The 19097-nt window shown below is 39.2% G+C and overlaps 3 protein-coding genes across 4 annotated transcripts; all 3 read right to left on the bottom strand.

The window, feature by feature from the left end:
• Nucleotides 1–1376: 1376 nt before the first annotated feature.
• LOC133720560 (isocitrate dehydrogenase [NADP]-like) lies at nucleotides 1377–11134 on the bottom strand. The gene is made up of 15 exons (XM_062146931.1): nucleotides 10917–11134; nucleotides 9731–9774; nucleotides 9485–9594; nucleotides 9303–9340; nucleotides 9082–9159; nucleotides 8948–9001; nucleotides 8772–8873; nucleotides 8513–8604; nucleotides 8305–8408; nucleotides 8119–8187; nucleotides 7914–8029; nucleotides 7787–7821; nucleotides 2130–2272; nucleotides 1918–2040; nucleotides 1377–1798 (listed from the first exon to the last, which is right to left on the bottom strand). The coding sequence occupies exons 1-15, from the start codon at nucleotides 10963–10965 to the stop codon at nucleotides 1720–1722; spliced, it is 1236 nt and encodes a 411-aa protein (XP_062002915.1). The 5' UTR covers nucleotides 10966–11134; the 3' UTR covers nucleotides 1377–1719.
• A 362-nt stretch (nucleotides 11135–11496) lies between these two features.
• Nucleotides 11497–13085, bottom strand: LOC133720563 (uncharacterized). Its single transcript, XM_062146934.1, has 4 exons — nucleotides 12445–13085; nucleotides 12022–12132; nucleotides 11797–11877; nucleotides 11497–11668 (listed from the first exon to the last, which is right to left on the bottom strand). The coding sequence occupies exons 1-4, from the start codon at nucleotides 12655–12657 to the stop codon at nucleotides 11594–11596; spliced, it is 480 nt and encodes a 159-aa protein (XP_062002918.1). The 5' UTR covers nucleotides 12658–13085; the 3' UTR covers nucleotides 11497–11593.
• Nucleotides 13086–14038: 953 nt separating this feature from the next.
• On the bottom strand, nucleotides 14039–17740 carry LOC133720561 (cell division control protein 2 homolog). 2 transcript variants are annotated; one of them, XM_062146932.1, is made up of 9 exons: nucleotides 17630–17740; nucleotides 17489–17526; nucleotides 17203–17387; nucleotides 16711–16831; nucleotides 16050–16223; nucleotides 15295–15458; nucleotides 15088–15175; nucleotides 14943–14996; nucleotides 14039–14527 (listed from the first exon to the last, which is right to left on the bottom strand). In XM_062146932.1, the coding sequence occupies exons 2-9, from the start codon at nucleotides 17495–17497 to the stop codon at nucleotides 14438–14440; spliced, it is 885 nt and encodes a 294-aa protein (XP_062002916.1). In that variant the 5' UTR covers nucleotides 17498–17526; nucleotides 17630–17740; the 3' UTR covers nucleotides 14039–14437. The 2 variants fall into 2 exon arrangements, with proteins under 2 accessions (XP_062002916.1, XP_062002917.1); XM_062146933.1 differs by having other exon boundaries at nucleotides 17489–17630.
• Nucleotides 17741–19097: the final 1357 nt, after the last annotated feature.

The following is a 19097-nucleotide window of genomic DNA, read 5'->3' as shown; positions in this document are numbered from 1 at the left end:
AGCAATTTATCTTTTTACTTATTACTTTGCATCACTTTCTTTCCCACGGTTTACATTCTTGTTCTTTATCTTCCTACATTTTATTTGCTGCACTTTTACATTCCTGCACTTTCATTTATGCTATTTATTTGTTGTTGTTTACTTTACGTCATTTACTTTATACAAAATCACAAAAAGAATCATCATCACTTCACTTTCACCTCAATCATCTAGTTACACAGCATGAAGACTGCGGCTAGGTAAGGCCGATCAGTGCTAAAGTCCTTGCATTCAAGGCAGAGAGAACCCCGCGGTCGAGATCGATCCTTCCTCGGCCCACAATCAGTTTATCAGAAGTCAGATCGGCGCAAGATCTACAATCTATAACAAAACCTCGCTTGGCCTCCTGTAGAAACTGATTTTTCGTATATTGCTGTTTACAAAGATACACATATATAGCAGTGAATTGCTGCCGTTACAATACAAGAATTAAACTATATTTACAGCTAATTATAACCATATCAAAACAGCTCGCTGGAGTAATCATGGGCAAGGCAGTCCCATATGGCTTTGGATGTTTCAAATCCAATGGCAAGTTGGGCAATATTTTCAGTTAAAGTGGTGGTGAGGGTACTGACAATGAGTTGATCTTGTTGAAACCATTTTGCATAGTCTGGATTGGGAATGGGAGTAGCTGGTTGAGTATCAGAAGGTGTGGACGTGATGGTGGATTCAGGCGCAGGTGTGGAACCATCAATGTAGCCCCAAAGACCATTACCAATAAGGTATGGTTTGAGTTGACGAAGCCAAATCAAGTAGTTGGTTTCAGTAAGTTTGATGAAGTGGGCAGTGTTTGGAGAGGGAGTGGAGGATGAGTTTGTGGTAGCCATGCGAGGAGAAAGACAAGAACAGAAGATCAAGAACAAGAAGGTAAGAGGAACCTAACTTGCTGATACCATGTAGAAACTGATTTTTCATATATTGTTGTTTACAAAGATACACATATATAGCAGTGAATTGTTGCCGTTACGATACAAGAATTAACTATATTTACAACTAATTATAACCATATATATCAAAACAACTAACAAGTAATTCAATGGAGAAGATCCATGGCTTGATTTCAGGAGAAGATTTAGTTTCGCTAACACCTCCCGGCCGCAAGTTGGCACGCCCGCGCACACGTCACCACCCCAGAAGGGCACGTGTAAGCCAAAGAAGCCCTCGGCCCAGTGACACGAGGCCAAGACGATTTTTGAGCGAACAATATCCATTCTTTTAACTTCAAACAATGAAATGGATGTCTCCAGACTCCAGATTGATAATGTTCATTTGGAGTTTGTGGAACAATAGAAATGACAAACTTTAGGGGTAAGAGTAGAAATCAAACTTTGCCATTGTTTATGGTATGAGGAAAGGTGAATGGCACAGTTGCCCGACCATGAAACAAAACTCACAACTCGTTAAGTTCAACAAATGAAGAAATGTAACTGGCAAAATAATGAAATAAATGAAAAGGAAAATCACAAGGAAATGAGAGAAACAAAAATACTAAATGACAACTGACATTTATAATGAAATGCATGTGTTAATTTGCCACCCTAAAAGACTGGTTTTAGCTGACATTACTTTACACAAGTTATGGCTGCTAATACTCAGAACACCAGGAATGAAGCACAAAACAGAAAGATATTAGTTTCGAGGCATAGAATCAAATCTGCAAGTGCTCCCACAATGCTTTCAAGAAAGCTTTGCTCTCAGTTCTGCTGCGACGGCATCAATGAACACTTCCGTGTTCAAGTAGTGGTTCCTAGCAACCCTACACCATATAAGCATACGATGAAACCACTGTCCATGCAAAGATGCAGAAAAACACAACCCCAGTGTGACATGCACACACACGAAGGATGAAGAAACAACACACTAGTAGATACTTACTTAGGTCCATGAATATTTAGCGCAAGATCCTTGGTCATTTTCCCAGATTCCACAGTTCCAATACAAGCTGCTTCCAGCTTCTGAGTGAAATCCAACAGTTTAGCATTGTCATCCAACTTTGCCCTGTTACGAAATTTTTCGACATGAAATTATATCATACAACCTTGAAAAAGAGACGAGTATCAACATGAAGAATGAACTTTACAAAGTACCTGTGTGCAAGCCCTCTTGTCCAAGCAAAAATAGAAGCTATGCTGTTTGTGCTGGTTTCACCTCCTTTTTGGTGGATTCTATAATGGCGAGTAATTGTACCATGGGCGGCTTCAGCTTCTATAGTCTTTCCATCTGGGCACACCTGCAGTCATGAAAAACGCTCTAGTAAGTGAAGGACAAGGATTCACAAAACACAAAGAGTGTATTGAGACTCTGATGTGATGCAGAACAGATGGCAGCCCAATTTGAAGAACAGTTGGATCGTGCTAAAGGAGGAAAACGAAAAGTGACTAGTAGACGCGAAACAGCTCTTCGGAGTCCGATTGAGACGCACCTTACCTTTCCGGAAAGGGAATCGTGCCAGAAATCAAACTTTTTTCGGGCTTTCGGGGTCGTTTAGGGCCTCAAAAATGCGTTTTTCTATTTTTACCCGTTTTGGTTTTCCTAGTTATTTTCGGGTTGTTTTCGTTTTTACCCATGGGCTTTAGGGTTTCATTGTTAGTCGCCATAGGGTTTATTTTCTCTTATTTAAGCCGCCTTAAGCGACGGCAAACCTATCTTTCATCTTTTATCAATAAAATTAGAGATTTTCTCTTTTATCTCTGGTGGACTCCAGATTTCTTTGTTAGGTTTATTGCTGGTAAACCTAGTTTATCAATCCGATCAATCCGACTGCGTCAGGTGGTATCAGAGCAGGTCTTCCCTGTCTCTTTTATTTGCCTTAGTAGCAATGGGTGAAGTTACGAAATCAGATATTGAAGCTCTTACGACAGCGTTTACCGCTGCCATCAATTCCTTGAATAATCAGATCGGAGAAATTCGTGGATTGTTGGGTGAGAGGAACAACAACAACAACAACAACAACATCAACAACAATAATCAGAATAGAGGCGGGGAAGGAGGCCAGCGAGCTCCACGTAGAGAAGTTGTTGACCATACTTCAGAATCTGAGTCTGAAGAAGATATTGTGCAATATGAACCACAAGGACAAGCTGACCAGGATTACAGAGTCAAGGCCGAAATTCCTTTCTTTTCGGGCAACTTGGGTGTAGAAGACTATCTAGATTGGCAGCTTCAGGTGGACAGGTTCTTTGAGATTATGGAAGTTCCTGAACACAAGCAGGTTAAGCATGTTGCATGGAGATTGAAGAGTACTGCTGCAGTTTGGTGGGATAAATTGCAGAACACTCGAAAGAAGCAGAGGAAGCAGGGTGTTAGAACATGGCGAAGAATGAAGCAGTTGATGATGGAGAGATTCTTGCCAGATGATTATGAGCAGATTCTATACAGGTTGTACATTGAATGTGTCCAGGGAACTAGGACAGTGGCTGATTACACGGCTGAGTTCTTACGCTACTCAGAGCGTAATGAACTAGGAGAAACTGAAGGCCAGAAGGTGGCTCGCTATGTTAGCGGGCTGAAGCCTTCCATTCAGGAGAAAATTGGGTTACAAACTGTTCATACTATGGCCGAAGCTTCAAACCTAGCATTGAAGGCAGAGTTGTTAGAGAAGCCTTCACGAGCTTCTTCTTTCCAGAGATATAATTACCAAAGGAGCACAGATTTGGTAAACTCCTCAACTGACAAGAGTAAAACCACACTGCAGAGATCAGAAAACGCTTTTAGGGCTTCCAATCCTCCTTTTAAAGGGGTTGGCAGTTCTAACAGTTCTAGTGGTGTTCAAACCAGGGCACCGAACCAAAGGCTTAATAATCCTTACGCTAGACCTACAACAGATGTCTGTTATCGATGCAACAAGCCTGGGCATAGATCTAATGTGTGTCCTGAGAGGAGACAAACTGCCCATATAGATGATTATGATGAGGATGAAGAAGAAGTTGGGAGAGATGGTGATTATGATGGGGCTGAGTTTGCGGAGGAGGAGTCTCCTGAAAAGGTTAATATTGTGTTGCAGCGGGTCTTATTATGTCCTAAAGAAGATGGGCAGCGACGCAATATTTTCAGGTCATTTTGTTCCATCAATAACAAAGTGTGCAATTTAATTGTGGATAATGGGAGCTGTGAAAACTTTGTAGCCAAGAAGCTGGTGGAATACTTGCAGTTACCTACGCAGCCTCATGAAGCACCTTATTCTCTTGGTTGGGTCAAGAAAGGTCCACAAGTTCGAGTTACTGATTCCTGCAAAGTACCGGTATCCATTGGTAAACATTATAAAGATGAAGTTCTATGTGATATTATTGATATGGATGCTTGTCATATTTTATTTGGACGACCTTGGAAATATGATGTGGATGTGATTTATAAAGGCAAAGATGATGTGATGATGTTTATGTGGAATAGTCATAAAATTGCTATGGCTCCTGTGTGTCAATTTGAGAAATCTGATGGAAAGAAAGGGGAGAGTTTCCTGACCTTGTCTAGCAGTGAATTTGAGATGGAGAGGGCCTTTAAAGAATCTGAAGTTTTCTGTCCAGTGGTGATAAAGGGGTTGTTGGCTGCAGAAAAGGAAGATGTGGTAATCCCTAAGGAAGTGCAGAATATGTTGGGAGAGTTTGAAGAGTTGATTTCAGATGAGTTGCCCAATGAACTACCACCTATGAGAGACATTCAACATCAGATTGATTTGGTTCCTGGAGCTAGTTTGCCAAATCTGCCACATTACCGAATGAGTCCCAAGGAGAATGAGATTTTGAGGGAGCAGATTGAAGACTTGTTGAAAAAAGGGTTCATTCGTGAGAGTATGAGTCCTTGTGCAGTTCCAGTCCTCCTTGTTCCTAAGAAGGGCAATCAATGGCGGATGTGTGTTGATAGCAGGGCCATAAATAAGATAACTGTGAAGTACAGGTTTCTTATTCCTCGTTTGGAGGACATGCTTGATGAGCTGGAGGGTTCCAAAGTGTTTACCAAGATAGATCTTCGAAGTGGTTACCACCAGATTCGAATCAAACCAGGAGATGAGTGGAAGACAGCTTTTAAGAGCAAGGATGGTTTGTTCGAGTGGATGGTTATGCCATTCGGGTTGTCTAATGCACCCAGCACTTTTATGAGGCTTATGAACCAGGTTCTTCGTCCTTTTATTGGTTCCTTTGTCGTAGTGTATTTTGATGACATATTGATCTATAGCAGGACCAAAGAAGAACATCTGGTACAGTTGAAACAGGTTCTGAGAGCTTTACAGGAAAATAAACTGTACATTAACCTGAAGAAGTGTATTTTCTGTACCAACAAACTGTTATTTCTGGGATTTGTGGTTGGAGAAGAAGGCATTCAGGTTGATGAAGAGAAGGTGCGAGCAATAAGAGAATGGCCAGCTCCAAAAACAGTTTATGAGGTGCAGAGCTTTCATGGTTTAGCTACCTTCTACAGGAGGTTTGTGAAGAATTTCAGTACTATTACTGCCCCTATTACTGAATGTTTAAAGAAAGGCAAATTCCAGTGGGGAGATGAGCAAGAGAAGAGTTTTGCCTTAATCAAGGAGAAACTTTGCACTGCACCAGTTCTTGCTCTTCCTAATTTTGACAAGGTCTTTGAGGTTGAATGTGATGCTAGTGGTGTGGGAGTAGGTGCTGTGTTGTCACAGGAGAAGAAACCAGTAGCATTCTTTAGTGAAAAGCTGAGTGAAGCTCGTCAGAAGTGGAGTACTTATGACCAAGAATTTTATGCAGTGTTCCGGGCATTGAGATAATGGGAGCACTACCTGATTCAGAGGGAGTTTGTACTGTTCACTAATCATCAAGCCTTGAAGTACCTTAATAGCCAAAAAACTGTGAATAAGATGCATGCAAGGTGGGTGAGTTTTCTGCAGAAATTCCCTTTTGTGATTCAGCATAAATCTGGTACTCTTAACCGGGTTGCAGATGCTTTGAGTAGGAGGGCTTCCTTGCTGGTCACTTTAGCTCAGGAGATTGTGGGGTTTGAGCTCTTGAAGGAGTTATATGAGGAAGATACTGATTTTAAGGAGATCTGGACCAAGTGTAGTAGCAATAATGCAGTTGCAGATTTTTATGTGAACGACGGATATTTATTCAAAGGCAATCGGCTATGTATTCCTAGTTCTTCTTTGAGGGAGAAACTGATCAGAGATCTGCATGGAGGGGGATTGAGTGGACACTTGGGCCGAGACAAAACTATTGCTAGCCTTGAGGAGAGGTATTTCTGGCCACAGTTGAAAAAGGATGCAGGAACTATCGTGAGGAAGTGCTACACCTGCCAGGTTTCTAAGGGTCAGTCCCAAAACACAGGACTTTATCTTCCTTTACCTGTTCCTGATGATATTTGGCAGGACCTTGCTATGGATTTTGTGCTGGGATTACCCCGTACCCAAAGAGGTGTGGATTCTGTGTTTGTGGTAGTTGACAGGTTCTCCAAGATGGCGCACTTTATTGCTTGTAAGAAGACTGCTGATGCGTCCAATATAGCCAAATTGTTCTTCAGGGAGGTGGTCCGTTTGCATGGAGTGCCCAAGTCCATCACCTCTGATAGAGACACAAAATTCCTTAGTCACTTTTGGCTTACGTTGTGGAGGATGTTTGGAACAGCCTTGAACCGTAGCAGCACAGCACATCCTCAAACTGATGGGCAGACCGAGGTTACCAACAGAACGTTAGGTAACATGGTCCGCAGTGTTTGTGGAGATCGCCCCAAACAGTGGGATTATGCTTTGCCACAGGTGGAGTTTGCTTATAACAGTGCTGTGCATAGTGCAACAGGGAAGTCCCCATTCTCCTTGGTTTATACTGCTGTTCCTCGACATGTGGTGGATTTGGTACAGCTTCCTAAAGTTCCTGGTATTAGTGTTGCGGCTGAAAGCATGGCCAAGGATGTGCAGTTTGTTAGAGAATCTGTTAAGGCCAAGCTGGAACAAACTAATGCAAAGTATAAAGCTGCAGCTGACAAGCATAGGCGAGTTAAAGTGTTCCAGGAAGGTGATGACGTGATGGCGTTCCTGAGGAAGGAGCGATTTCCTGTTGGTACCTATAACAAGCTGAAGCCCAGAAAATATGGTCCTTTTAAAGTGGTGAAGAAGATCAATGATAATGCTTATGTTGTTGCACTTCCAGATTCGATGGGCATTTCTAACACTTTCAATGTTGCTGATCTGCATGAGTTTCGTGAAGATGAGGCTCTTTATCCTGAAGAGAACTCGGGGTCGAGTTCTTCGGAGGTAGAGGAGACTGATGCAGAACAGATGGCAGCCCAATTTGAAGAACAGTTGGATCGTGCTAAAGGAGGAAAACGAAAAGTGACTAGTAGACGCGAAACAGCTCTTCGGAGTCCGATTGGGACGCACCTTACCTTTCCGGAAAGGGAATCGCGCCAGAAATCAAACTTTTTTCGGGCTTTCGGGGTCGTTTAGGGCCTCAAAAATGCGTTTTTCTATTTTTACCCGTTTTGGTTTTCCTAGTTATTTTCGGGTTGTTTTCGTTTTTACCCATGGGCTTTAGGGTTTCATTGTTAGTCGCCCTAGGGTTTATTTTCTCTTATTTAAGCCGCCTTAAGCGACGGCAAACCTATCTTTCATCTTTTATCAATAAAATTAGAGATTTTCTCTTTTATCTCTGGTGGACTCCAGATTTCTTTGTTAGGTTTATTGCTGGTAAACCTAGTTTATCAATCCGATCAATCCGACTGCGTCATGATGGAAGGGAAGGTGGATAGGAAAGAGAAAGTAGACACCAAAGAAGTTATAGCATACCAGTACTGAAGTCATCAATCCAAGAGATCCAAAACCTATAATGCAACCAAAAGTTAGAAACTATAACTTGGGCTAGATGATGATAAACAGAAGAAAAAAAGGGTTGCTAGAAGTCTGTCATACAAACCTTGGGCTAAGAAATCACTTTGTACATCTCCATCATAATTCTTGCATGCCCAAACAAAACCACCTTCGCTTTTAAGTGCATAAGCCACCATATCATCAATGAGACGATGTTCATACCTTCCAATCCAATCATATATATAAAGTCAATAAATAAGCAATAGACCTAAAAATCCATCATAGGAATGCAAAATCACCAAGTTCCTCACCATATGCCAGCAGCTTCATACTTAGATTTCCACTGGGCTTCATATACTTCTTGAAATATGTCCTTGAATCTTATCTCAGGAACAAATAAGGGTTTAGGAAAGAAAAAAAGTATAGACATAACTTGGAGAATGATAAAGAAAATCCTAGATATATATTAATAAAAAGCCAATAGAGAATATGCATACCTTCCATCGTACTTCTTAAGAACAGTATTTTTTGTGCTAAGATAAAGAGGCCACTTTTTCTCATAAGCTGTGGTCATAGAAGCCTCTGCAAAAGCACGGATTGACTGCATGCACACAAAAAAACATACACAACAAAAGAAGCAAAAGGCTTACTCGCTGCGATCGAGCAACTGTTTCAATTAAAACACCATGGATTAGCAAATCAAACCTCATCAACGTTGCACATGGCAAGTGCAACTCCCCCTTCCCCTGTAAAGTTGTATACATCCAGTTCAGTCTTCTCATCCTTTCCTTCTGGAACTGCAAACATTTTCAATTTTTTCTCAGAAATCCCAAATTTACCAAGTAATAAGACAACAAATGACAGGAGAATCCTTTCTTTACTCAAGTTTTAGTTTGTATTCAGAACAATTTCTAAAACAAACGATATACATAATTCTGTAAAATATCATGCACATGTAATTTACCAAAAAGCAATTTCAGTTTCCCAGGTCCTTTTATGACTAAATCAATTGATCGATATTGATCACCGAAAGCATGTCTTCCAATGCATATTGCCTTTGTCCAGCCTGCAGAAAACACCAAGAATCAGCATGGTTCTACTCCAACGAAACAATATAGACATAACAAGAAATGATAATACCTGGGATAAGGCGAGGAACGTTCTTGCAAAGAATCGGTTCTCTGAAAACAGTACCTGAAGAAAGCCAGAAACCCTTGTAATAAATTTACCCATGAATGTGCAGAAGAGAAGTTTACAGCTTCAAGTTCACTAACCATTCAAAATGTTCCTAATAGTCACATTGGGACTCCTCCACAGTTGCTTTAAGTTATACTCCTTCATGCGATTGGCATCTGTCACATTATAACTCCAAGATTATGGATGTTGTGTTCCCTAGTGTGGATTAAAAATATTAATATGCTACTAAAGCGGTAAACATGGAGTTCAACAAGAACATATGAATGCCCAAATTCTAACATGTTCAGAAAGCGTATACCTGTTGAAACAGTGGCGCATTTGATTGCTACATTGTACCTAAGATACCAAGTCTTAGAGATGCAACATGAATACCAGAATAACATAAGAAAGTCAAAAAGTTACTGAGGCTCGTTCTTTTCTTACTACACAATTTGGAGAAAAATATCATACTTAGAAATTTAGGTGGAGAATAAGACTCACCTAAGAGTTGCCTCTGCACTTTCAACAGTAACTTTATCATTAGTGGCATCACGATGAGGAAGACCAAGGTCAAAGTACTTGATGTCCAGATCCAAAAAGGGGAAAATAAGCTACAAATGTAACAACAGAGAAGAGCTGACATAAGGAATCAAGATGTTGACTTGAAAATGATAAACCGGATAATATATATATATATATACGTATACATATAGATTAGAGAGAGAACATAGAGTAAAATCAAATCACCTTATCCTTAATTGATTTCCAGAAAACTCGAGTCATCTCATCTCCTGCCCCAGATATCAAAAGACTAATAGTATGAGAAAGAGGAAAGTAAAATTTCTTCAACCCATGTACAGAGAGTATGACATTTGCAAATTTGGATTGAATGTGTATGAAGTCTACAAGTGTGTTGTGTGCCATGGGCTCTCAGGGTCCATTCCATTTTCCAAGGATCAAGAATATTGGCATGGGTGAAATTTAAATAAGACTTGAAAAGGGATATTTTCGATGACTCTTGTCTAAACAATACTGGATTTTCTTGATAAAATTTTGAATAAATGATCAATACCGAAATCTTTTCAGACATGAAATACATGTGACACACAAAGTGCTTGCAAACAATGATTTAGGATGTAGTTAATTCATAAATCCTGTAAATTGCTTGAAGCATGAATCAAATTCATTCATTCCATCAATAAGAGCTCGAGCAAAATGCATATGAGGGGTGTCCAGAAATTCCAATTACAGACATTTTCAGAATAATATAAATCAAGCACTTGCCGATCACAGAGATGATTACTTTTACAGATCTTTATTAGCATATTAAAGAGTCCTGCTCCATTTAGATAAGCGAATAGGTCATTTTACAGTTCTATCTTGGGCTCTTGACAGGCAATAACATGTATTGAAAAAGAGTAAAAGATGATTCAAGGTGATGAGCCAGACCAAAGTGGAAAAGACATTCAGATGAAAACTAAATCCACCACACCATCCTAGTCTAGGATTAAAACCTGGCGACAATCCTAAACAAGTCATAACTAGAGGATTGGAGTTTGGTAACAATTCAGCCCTACTCAGACAGTCTGGCCATCAACATTCCATCTGAATGGAAGAGTGGAGCAGGCAGAGACCAAACCAAGACAAGGAGGAGCCTATGAACCAAGACTAGCATTGCTCATCACCATACACATCTGTCCTGATTTGCTCTAAGCTAACACTCACCATAATTGACTGTATAGCACATTAGAGCTGTTGTCGAGTCGATGTCTATATAAGCAGATGCAAATGTAACGTTTATACTCGATCAGAGAAGAAATGTACAGAAATTCTCTTTAACACTTTGACACTTAATTAGCAGTTAACTATTTGAATATGGGGTTGCTTATAAAAGACTAAAGACTAAATGAGAAGCAATCCAATCAGTGCTCACCGTCCATCTCAACGATGGGATTGGCGACCTTGATCTTCTCGAACTCCATTTTGTTTCTCTTGGCAGAAAGGTAGAGTGTTGCTCAGTGGTTTTGACTGATGAATGGTGTTGAGTGATCATGTATTATTATGATGATTCGGGTGGTAAGCTAGCTCCTATCAAACTCATCTGTCAAATGACAGGGTGGTGACTCAACGGCACAACAAAACAAGATCTCCCAAAATCTGTCAAATTATTTTCCACTCATTATTTTTTAATAGATTGACAGGGTGGACTTGTTTGTGTTGAGTGAAACATAACGGGGAAGAACATGGAGGGAGGAAGAGAATCGCATGAATGTTATAGTTTTGGTAGCACGTGTTTCGAGAGGCTGATTTCTGATATTACATTTTTCTCCCTTCATTTTATCGATTAATTATATTCTTTTCCAAAACTTAACCACTGTATCCCATTTCAGACGGACAAAAAAAAAAACCTCTGTAGCCCATAATGTGCCTAGTAACACATGGCCACAAAATCAACTTGGTTACAATAGTGAACTTAACAGTATAGTATACCCAGAATTTTATTACATCCATACTTGCTCATTCAAAAAGATAATAATAGTATTTATCTAAGGAAAAAGAATAGCATATAGAAATTAGAAGGTAGTCCACTGAAGCATCAGGGCGTTTCAATTAATGTGATAGTTCTATGTTCTTGCTCAGCTCCTCTAGCTTTTGCATCCTCAACCTCTCACTCTCAGTCAGAAGCTGGTAAGCAAGAGTACAAGAAATTGGAAGAAGAATCACCAAGTGATTAAGAAAGGAATATAGTAAATAAATTTGGGGTCTGGACACTAAATAAAGAAATCGAGAGCAAATGAGCATCAGGAATTTACCTCCATCATTGTGGTTACAAGTTGAGACTTTTCTTTGTTCTTTTCATTGAAGCTCTCCAGGACTTCCTTGTATTCTTTTTCCTGTTGCCAATAATACCATGTTTGTTCAATTGTATTCATCTTGAGGTATGTATAAGGTCTGCAGATGCATATGCACTGACATGTATTGTTGAGTGAAGGACTAGCTAGCTGAAGTATAGTTTTAGAAAAAAGAGCATGTAGCACCTTCTTCTGGCAGCTGAGTCCCAAGGGCTTCAGCTCTCGATTAACCATGTCGATTTTCTTCCTTACATTTGCAAGTTCCTTCCTCATCGGATCTGCCATTGCTTCAAGCTCCTACTACATTGTAAATTTAAAATATATAAATAAGAAAAATCATGTGGAAAAACCATGCTATAATGCAACGTTTGAACCAATAAAATATTAACTTTTAAGTACAGAATGACTTTCTGAAAGTGTCAATAACATCTCTAATATTAAATCGTAAGTCTAACAAGAAGTTGGTTTTGAGCACAGACGCCATATCACAAAAGATGTACATCAAGGATCCTATTTCAATAGTCGTAAGAACTAAAGTCACTAAAAACAAATTGATAAGTGATTGCAGTTAGATATGCTATCCTCTATTATTGGGTTTCTTGAACTTACTTCCCAAATTTGTGCCAAGCGCCTAGTTTCTTCCTCCGCACGACCTAATTGAAGTTCAACCCTCTCCTTCACTTCCATCTTCTTCCTCTCAATCTCCTCTTCTCTAGCTTGGAAGGTTAATATGGCCAGTCTCGAAGTCTCTTCATCCTCATTCTCCTCCATGGATAGCCTCCCACTGCTGCCATTTCCCCCAAGGCTCTTCATTTTCTGCATTTGTCACGATTCCAATTTCACTTCCAATTTCCTCTTATTGTACCTTCTCACATTGCTTTTGCTTCAATTCTGTCTCTCTTTCTCATCCCTTTTCTGGTAAGTCTTCTCTGGCCTGCTACTTGCTTCCTTTTGACAACACCTCAGAGAAAGCAAGAGAAGCAAAATTTAGGAAGAGAATATCTGAAAGATGTTTATGCCTCTACACATTTATCAATCATATAAACTACCCAAACACTAGTGTTTTGTTTAACTGGAGTCACATGATCCCATCACACTTGGAGATGAATTAGGTAAGAAAACTATGGCACACGGCTCGACATTGCTTTGAAGCAAGACGAAGTGTTTCAAGGATGGACACAATCTGTACATATTACTTTATAGCCATGATCATATATAAGGTCTTCTACTTTCCTTTCCATTTCTTTGTTTTTCCTCTTTTTAAAAATGGATAATCAAATAAAACAGAGCCAAGCCTCAAGAAGAAGCCAGACCAGAAACAATCAACAATTACAAACAAACATACCAGACCTAATGGAATGGGCAGAGAGCAAGAGATAGCACACGTCCCAAAGAAACAAGATGACAAAAGCCATTAGGCTGCTCCAAAAAGAACAGCAAACAAAAACTTAAAAAGCCTAAACAGAGACAACCCAACTTTGCAGAACAAGCACATTTGTAGAAGTCGGAGGGAATTGCAAGGAAGACGAGCTAATTTCAGAATTGAACTGAAGCGTCATCTAACTCGTAACGGGAGGTAGGTTCCCATTTCAGAATTTACAGTTCTCCTTTACCACACTCCGGCAGAGATTACTTATCACAACTTACACTCACTCCACTCATCATGCCAAGCTAATTTGCTATGGAACCACCTCCAACACTACAGAAACTAGTCCTCTAACCCGTATAATTTTTATGACAATCCAAAGTAAAGCTCAATTCTGCACTCTGTAACAATGTCACTACAGACTGTCAAGGTTAGCGTTTATTCAAGTTTATAATAACTACATGTTACAACTTTTATTGTCCATGGAAGCGCAAGCACATACGGGTGTAGCAAGAAAAACTTGGTTAAACATTCTTGTAGTTAAGCTAAGATTCAGAGTCTTCGGATCACCAATCCTCTGAAAGTATAGTTCAGAAACACATGCACATGACAAGAAACGATTAATATGGTTCTTGCCTCCCTCTCTCCCTCCCTCCCTCGATCCCGTCCATTCGTTGAGTGATCCCTTGCTTTCACGTTCTATGCTTCCAAAGACTAAAGACTACTCCCTCAATTGACAACATAAGATGGCGCACACTATATCTCAATTCTCAATAACTGCAATTTCCCAAAAATATTGAATTCTCAAAGAAATGAAACATTAACAAAGAATTAAAATCAGGGCCAATCTGCTTAAGTAGGAAGATTGAAGTAATTATAGTATTTTCACAGAACATGTGAATTGAGAGCATATCAAAAACAAAACCTATCTTTTACATTCCTCGAGGAAAAATTGTTTCTCATAGGACATTAGGACATGTATTGCCAATTACAAGCACTTAGAAAATGCCACCACCACATGCATATCTTTGAAAGGTAAAATGGAAGAGGAAAACAAAAAACTGGGAGCAGACAGTAATTGATGATAACATGTCTGCTGAAAGCCAAATCAACATAATCAGAACGGTCGAGGAATTGAGGGGGAAAAAATCACAAGAGCAACACACTATTGTCGTTCCAACCAAGTTCAGGATGCTAGGCTATAGTATAAACACTCAGCACAAAGTGAAGACAGAATCAGGGTACAAATGGAATATCTTTGAAGTATTCATGCTCAAGAGCACTCCTGGCTGTAATCCTTTTGCTGGGATCCAAGCAGAGCATTTTCTGAAACATAAGAGAAGAGATAAACATTTTGTATTTGAAAAGTCAACCCAAGTCCACAAGTTAGTAGAAGAAACTAACTATATGCAGTTGTAACATGGACAGCAGGAATCACCAATAAAACTACTTCTAGCCTCCATCTAAGCACAGAAAACTTTCTTTCTTGTTTTTTAAAATTGAATGTCAAATTTTACTCAAAGCTTAGGACATCTCAGGAACAAGGAGAAAAGAAAACTTACTACAGAACAAATTTGTATATACAATATTCAAGGGTTATGACCCTATCATCTTGTCTCCCAGTGGGAACTCAAGAACTCTCAATATACCAGAACAAACAATTTAGTGAGACTGACCAGGGACACATGTAGAACCCACTATTAAATCACAGAGGTGCAGCAAGTGTTTGTAAACAACTTACACAAAGAAGATCAACACCAGCTGATTCAAGATTTGGAACTAGAGTTGCCAAGTCCTGCAAAATAAAGGATGCTCATTCAATGCTTCACTAACACAAAAACTGAGGATTTACAATGGGAGTAGATAACACACATAGAGTAGAATACCTTAGAAGGCCACTTAGGAAAGGAAGATTTAAAATCAGGCATACTACTCACTCCAGGCCATGTATCCTCATTTGGAGTACCCAAGATTCTTCACATAAAAAGCAACAGTGTAAGAATGATAGCATAGATTAGACATCCCGCTGCATGTCTTCCAAAAAAGAAAAAAAAAAGGAAAGAGAATCACAGATTTGGTTGGGAATCTTTCACCTAAATATCTTGAACAATTCATCAATCTCAGAATCCCCAGGAAATAAAGGCCGTTGGTTTACCATCTCAGCAAATATACAACCCACTGACCACACATCAACTGGTGTAGAGTAATGGCGGGATCCAAGCAATATCTCCGGTGCTCTGTACCAGAGCGTGACCACCTACACAGATCACCAATGATTATTAACATAAGCCTAAAAGTAATATGAGGACTGAAGATGTGATCGTTTAGTTTTCCCTGATCCAACACTGGTGCAAACAGATATGAACTTTGTGTAGTCATAGGCGAACTCATATTAAGTCTTTTTGTATGTCTAAAATCTTACATGCATTGACTTTTTTCTTTCTTAATGCATCTCTCCTTAAAACATTGGCTAAAGTACCATACTATAAAGCATACTATTTACTTGAATCATTGATTGCTACCAACAAACAACTATGTTTCAATTAGAAATTACAAAAGTTACATTGATCTCACAGCTATCCAAGTTAGTGATAAAGTAGCTACACCAATCACATCTAAAACAACAAAAGGCCACTATGATTTGTTAATAAAAATGACTAGTCCAGCTTCCAAGTGGTACCAAGCTTCTACGTGAGTTTTATTCAGTAAAGTAGTTCTGCATTGTATCATTGGTACAAGCTGTAACCTATTTTGGACAGTTTCCATTGCTATCGATTAAACATAAGAGGAAAGCTATAATGTTATTGCAACAACTAAATATCATGACCTAATAGAGAGACATTCAGACCTCATGAGTAAATGTCCTAACAGGAATACCAAATGCTCGGGCCAGTCCGAAATCTGCAAGTTTGAGTGCATTAGTACGGCGATCTATCAGCAGATTCTGGGGTTTCAGATCGCGATGAAGAACTCTATGTGAATGACAATAAGCAATGCCTCGGAGAATCTGATAAAGGAACAACTGCAGAAAGGGGACATGACTGAATGACATTCTGTTGTATGTAATATCACAAGAGCTTATTATCAGAATCCACGATGAACTATATAACAAAGAAATGATTGCAAGCTTGATAAAAGGTGACGGCAGTAGCAACTAGAAGCAAGCATAAACATCATCATACACCAATGGGTCACAAAATATTTCATTTGGTCCTCCAAACTAAGCACAGGGTACACAATGAAATAAATGACAAATACGAAATCATGCAGCCATATGAAAATTCTCCAGCTGATAGCCTGATAAGTTTATCTGCATGAGTTTATAAGCATCTCCCCTACAATCTTTCTAAACACATTCACGAGGGGTACAATTTAAGGAATTGTCTTCATCTGATATGTAATACTAATCTCTTTAATCTGTTATCACATAACTACCAATTCTCTGATATATAAGTTTCTAAAGTAAACACTACAGCATAGTTCACAAAGAGCAGAAAGCAATCACACACTTTTATTTGGCGGGGATCCTTTGCAAAATCAGGAGTAGAATCCATATGTTTCTTCAGATCCAAGTCGAGGTACTCAAACACCAGATACAAGCGCTTCTCACTGTGCACTACATCCTGTAACCTGCCAAGCAGATACCCATCAAAATCAAATACGAATAGTCTTGCTACGCGACCAAGCATTGACGAAACATGACAGGTGCCTAAGAACCCAAACTTGAAATGTTTCAACACGACACAGATTGCCTTCTATACAAGAAAATGCATCTCTCTCACACATCACAACCACGAAAAACAACATGCTCTCATATAAATCAATCAAACACCCCAAAAAGTAACATATCAAAGTCTTATTAAATGCATAGCCTACTTCCAATACTCTACTAGACTTACGATTCACATCGAATCGAATGCCGAAACATGTAAATTAAAGCTGTAAATCAGGAAGAAAAAAAAAAAAAAAAAAAACTCACTCTGAAAAATGTAAGGAGATACCTGACAATGTTGCCGTGCTGCATTTCCTTGAGTAGAGAAATCTCTCTAATGGCGGTGCTAGGCACTCCCTCATCTTCCTGCTCCAACCGAATCTTCTTGAGAGCTATAGTCTCATTCGTAACACGATCACGAGCCTTGTAAACCACTCCGTAAGTCCCTTCGCCGATCTTCTCAACTTTCTCGTACTTGAATCGCACCACCAACATCACAATCAGATACAGATTTAACGCAAACTCGGATTCAAAATTTGACAAAATCGAAAGAAAGGGAAAAGTGAGAGACTAACCTGGTCCATTCAGTCCCTCTCTGCTCAAATTTCAAAGCCTGAAGGAAAATGCAGCACAAGAATATCCTTATCAATCAGTCAATCATCAAGTTTTGAATGAGAAATGCGAAGACTGTGTCTACTTTGCTTCCTTCATCTTACCCTAAATTCGCGTAAGCATATATAACCCTGGCTCAAAGCAGAGACGGAGGCACTCGCTTGGGACCAGATGGGGTCCCAGCCTCCTTGTAGAATTTGGTCACTCAGAATTGCGGGTCACTCACTGTTAAATTTTTTTTTTAAACCCATAAGTAAAAGATAATAACAAGTAATTTAGTTTTACCCATGCTGGAGGCCCGGAATATTAGAGCATCTCAAACCATTTAGTCATAAGCCAAAGCCATATGCAAAATTTGACTCTCCTAGTGTCATCACTATTCATTCAATTTTTCCATCTCCAACCATGTTTAGTCAAAAGCCAAAGTCATTTAATAAATTAATAATTTTAGAGAATTAATTAACTACAATATGAACTTATATATCATACATAATTATGTTATATAATATATCGTCATTAATCGATTAAAAAAAAATATTTATTTATTTTTGGGAATCTATATATTCGTGCCACGTGTCAATGCTATTCGGATCCGATGTCTTATCTCTATCTCGGTTGAGATTTTATTTACCACGTGATAAGATAAGATTTTCTATCTCAACTTTGGAGATGTTTTGGAGTGAAAAATTATGAAGAAGATGGTTGGTATTTATAGAAGTTGTTAAAGTTACTGTTCCAACGGGTAAAAAACATTTTTCTGATTTTTTAGAAAATTTTCTTTTATTTTTTCAATTTTTTTTGGGTTTAAAACACATTTACTTTATTATTAACCGTTGATTTTAATCCATACAATTTTTTGAACCGTCAGATTAGATATTCAGTATATATATATATTAACTTTTTTATGTTTAGAAAGATTTAATCTGGGCCTTTCATTTTAAATAGAATTAATGAAGTTGAATCTGGGTCGTTCGATATATTACCGTTGGAAGACTTCCACCCGTTCTGCACAGCCGGGCCCCATGTGTCGGCTGCATCTCCAGCGCGTGTCTCGCGCGTCAGCCACTCCAAACCAGTTATTTTGTCGTCATCCGCGAGTTGCTTGTGTCTTCTCCCTCTGGCGCGTCATCATCTTCAGCTGCAATTGCAGCACATGCAGCCGGGGCCCACCATTTCTCTTCCCTCCCAGAAATGGCTTTCGTTCTACAAAGTGGAGTCAAAATGACTCAACTTTTGGCTCAATCGTCAAAATGGCTCTTCCTTTTCAATGGTTGGAGATGCTTCCCACAAAAGCGAAAGCCATTTTGGCTTATGACGAAACCAGTTGGAGATGCCCTTACAAAGAATAAGTGTCGCTCAAACAGTCTCCGAAGTTTGGGTCATTGGACATTTTGATAAGCTATCACATTGGACACCTCAATATTAATTTCCCGAAATAGTTTCAGCACTCTACGTTAATAACACCGCTAACTCCTCCTTTTTTTGCCAATGACATTTTTATCTTGTTATATCTCTCTTTCCGTCACAGACATCCATTACCGTTTTGATTGAGATAATTATTCACTGATTGCT

This window comes from Rosa rugosa, chromosome 7 (assembly GCF_958449725.1).
Source record: "Rosa rugosa chromosome 7, drRosRugo1.1, whole genome shotgun sequence".
NCBI classification, from domain to species: domain Eukaryota; kingdom Viridiplantae; phylum Streptophyta; class Magnoliopsida; order Rosales; family Rosaceae; genus Rosa; species Rosa rugosa.
This window is presented reverse-complemented; position numbering and strand designations above follow the sequence as displayed.